The following is a 2767-nucleotide window of genomic DNA, read 5'->3' on the forward strand; positions in this document are numbered from 1 at the left end:
GTCTAGCTGACCAAATGCACCCACTTCCTCTTGGGTGACAAGACTCAGCTTGCCACAGACAGGTGTGGGGTCAGCATAAGTATGAAGCCTGGCATGCTGTGGCCTTGAAGGAGTAGGCCTCAAAGAGGCACTGGTCCTCCTAGTGATGACCTGTGGGTACCCATGTAAAAAATGGGTGGTGGGGCTTCCCTGGTGGCGCAGTGGTTGAGAGTCCGCCTGTTGATGCAGGGGACGCGGGTTTGTGCCCCAGTCCGGGAAGATCCCACATGCTGCGGAGCGGCTGGGTCCGTGAGCCATGGCCGCTGAGCCTGTGTGTCCGGAGCCTGTGTTCCACAACGGGAGAGGCCACAACAGTGAGAGGCCCGCGTACCGCAAAAAAAAAAAAAAAAATGGGTGGAAGGCCATGATCAAAGACAGGTCCAGGCCATGAAGATGATGGTAGTACCTGTCCACAGCGCTGGGTGCTTGGGTAGACACTGTGGCATGTGACAGTCACGTGATGCATGGAGCCTACATGGAAACAGAAGAGCGTGGCCATGAAGGCCACAATCTCAGAGCTGAGTCCACTGAAGTCCAAAGGGGTCAGAGTACATGGAACAGAAAGCAGACAGCAGAGTGCCATGGCTGGCCTAAGCCCAGGTCCCCAGGAGGCAGAAAGGAGTCTTGTGTAGGGGCCAGGTCCCAGGGCAGGACTTAGCCAGACTGGAACCCATAGGGCCTAGGAGGGGCCTCTGTGGGCCACCTTGCTAGGCCTTGCCTGGCTCTGTGGGGCCTATCCCAGAGCAGGTAGTACTGCAGGGGGTTGGGCCACAGGTCCTCTTTAATAATCTGGGCAACCCTGTCGGCCTCCGGGAGGCTGTGCTTTGAGAACCAGCTGAAGAAGCTGTGGATGGTGTCCCGGTTCCTGTGTACCAGAGTTGGAGGTTCCTGGCCCCAGTGCCAGCAAATGCGACTTGCAATTGACACCACCCGGCCTAAGGATCTGCACTCATACTTCTTCACTATCACCTTGTTCCGGAAGTAGGGGTTGCTCCAAAAACTGAACTTGAACTTGCAGCCCGTCCTGGCGTGCCTGTGCTCCCTCACTTCCAAATTCATCAGGTAGCAGAGCATGTCTTCGCCTCGGGGGCTGATCATGGCTGACAGCTGCGGGTGGTTCAGGAAGGTGGTCACCCAGAAGCCAGGAATATTCTGGATGATGAAGCTCCTTCGGGCTAGGTGCAACCGGTGCAAGCGCCCAAACCTGCGCTCCAGCCGCAGGTAGGCCCTGCCTGCCTGGGCACTCACGGCCTCCAGCTCCCACTGGATGGCTTCCAGCGGGTCCACAACTGGGCCACCAAAGTTCAGGGGCCCCGGGCCTTGCTGCGCCTCCGCTCCCACCTCCAGCTTCTCCCCCCGCACCAGCTTCTCGGCCACCTCCATCTCCTCTCCCACAGGCTGCTTCCCCACCTCCCGCTCCGCCTCCTCCATGAAGATGGCGCCCTCCCCAGTCGTCACTTCCTCTGCCTTCCCGCCGGCTCCAGCCCGAGCCTCCCACCCTTCTGCGCCACAGGTTTCTGGGCCCCCGTCCCCGAAAATGCCGTTTTCTGGGCTCAGGCCAGTGGCCGCGGAGGCCGCTTCCCGGCCCCCCGGGGCAGGTAGGGCGGTCCCTGGGCGGGCTGCGGGGTCGGGATACCCGCGTCCCCCAGCCTCTTGGGCCCCAGACGCGGTGACCGGGCGCGCGGCGGTTTCCAGGCCCCCCGCACCCTCGTCCGCCATCACCTGCGGGAGCCTCTGGCCTGGAGGGGCTCGGGGCGCGCGGGCGATACTGCGGATTCAGCGAGAGGGGCGGCTGGATGGCTGGCAGCGACCCCAGCGTGACCGCGAGTAGTAGGCAGGGAGGCCCGATTTTCTCCTACGGGGCTCGCCCCGCCCCTTGCGCCCCGACGCTTTTACGGATGTGATTCGCAAGGGTTCCCCGGCTGTCTTGGGACTAGGCGCCTGGTGGAGTGGCAGGGGGCTGCCCGGTGGGGATGCGACTGCGGGCGCCCAGACAGAACTGGGAGTCGGCGGTGGAAATGGGGTGAAGCGCAGGGGTGTACCAAGCAGTGAACAGCTCTGAGCAGGCGCCCAGGATCAGGCCCAACCCCAGAGCCACCACGCCAGGCAATTACTGTTCCCCGCATCTGCGGTGGACAGGTGGGAGTCGGCTGATGCCCACGCTCGACTGTGGCTTTGGGGCAGCTTTCACAGGATAAATTACTCAGGCATATGCAGAGGACCCAAGAGGTATCCTTTGCAGAGGCTGACTAGACTGAAACTTGCATAGTAATTGTCAGGCACACAGAGGTGCTCAAAATATTTGTGGGGAAAGGCAGAAACAAGGTCTGAGTAGAAGGATCTAAGGGCGAGGGAAGATCCCAAATGCTGCCAACCAGGAAGCAAGTGGGCCTCTGCCTGGTTTCCCTGAACGAGCTGGATCTTCCTGGGCTGACAGGCTGAAGGGTGGACAAGGCTTCACCTCGTCCTAGGCCTAGGGGCTACCCCTTTCTCTGCTCCAGACATTTCACAAATGTGAACTCTAGTCTGAAGTGCAGGGTGTGTGCACAGATAGTAAGAGCCTGGATGGACCAGCCCCTGCAGCCCTGATCCTGCAAGTGCACCTGCACTCCTGTGATCTCAGCTCCCAAACTTGTGGCCCATGGAGGTCGATACACCCAATACCCCACCCGCTCACCTGGAAGTCCTTGCCACCTCCTCCAGAAGGCCTTCAGCTTCCTCCCATCCA

At 60.9% G+C, this 2767-nt stretch overlaps 1 protein-coding gene across 1 annotated transcript; it reads right to left on the reverse strand.

Annotated features, from left to right (window-relative positions):
• Window positions 1-693: 693 nt before the first annotated feature.
• On the reverse strand, window positions 694-1758 carry LOC309972691 (putative testis-specific Y-encoded-like protein 3; the record flags this gene model as incomplete). Its single annotated transcript, XM_082856482.1, has 1 exon — window positions 694-1758. The coding sequence occupies one exon, from the start codon at window positions 1756-1758 to the stop codon at window positions 694-696; it is 1065 nt and encodes a 354-aa protein (XP_082712608.1).
• Between the last annotated feature and the right edge of the window lie 1009 nt (window positions 1759-2767).

The sequence above is a fragment of the Leucopleurus acutus genome (genome assembly GCF_964270905.1).
Source record: "Leucopleurus acutus genome assembly, chromosome: 16".
In the NCBI taxonomy this organism is placed as follows: domain Eukaryota; kingdom Metazoa; phylum Chordata; class Mammalia; order Artiodactyla; family Delphinidae; genus Leucopleurus; species Leucopleurus acutus.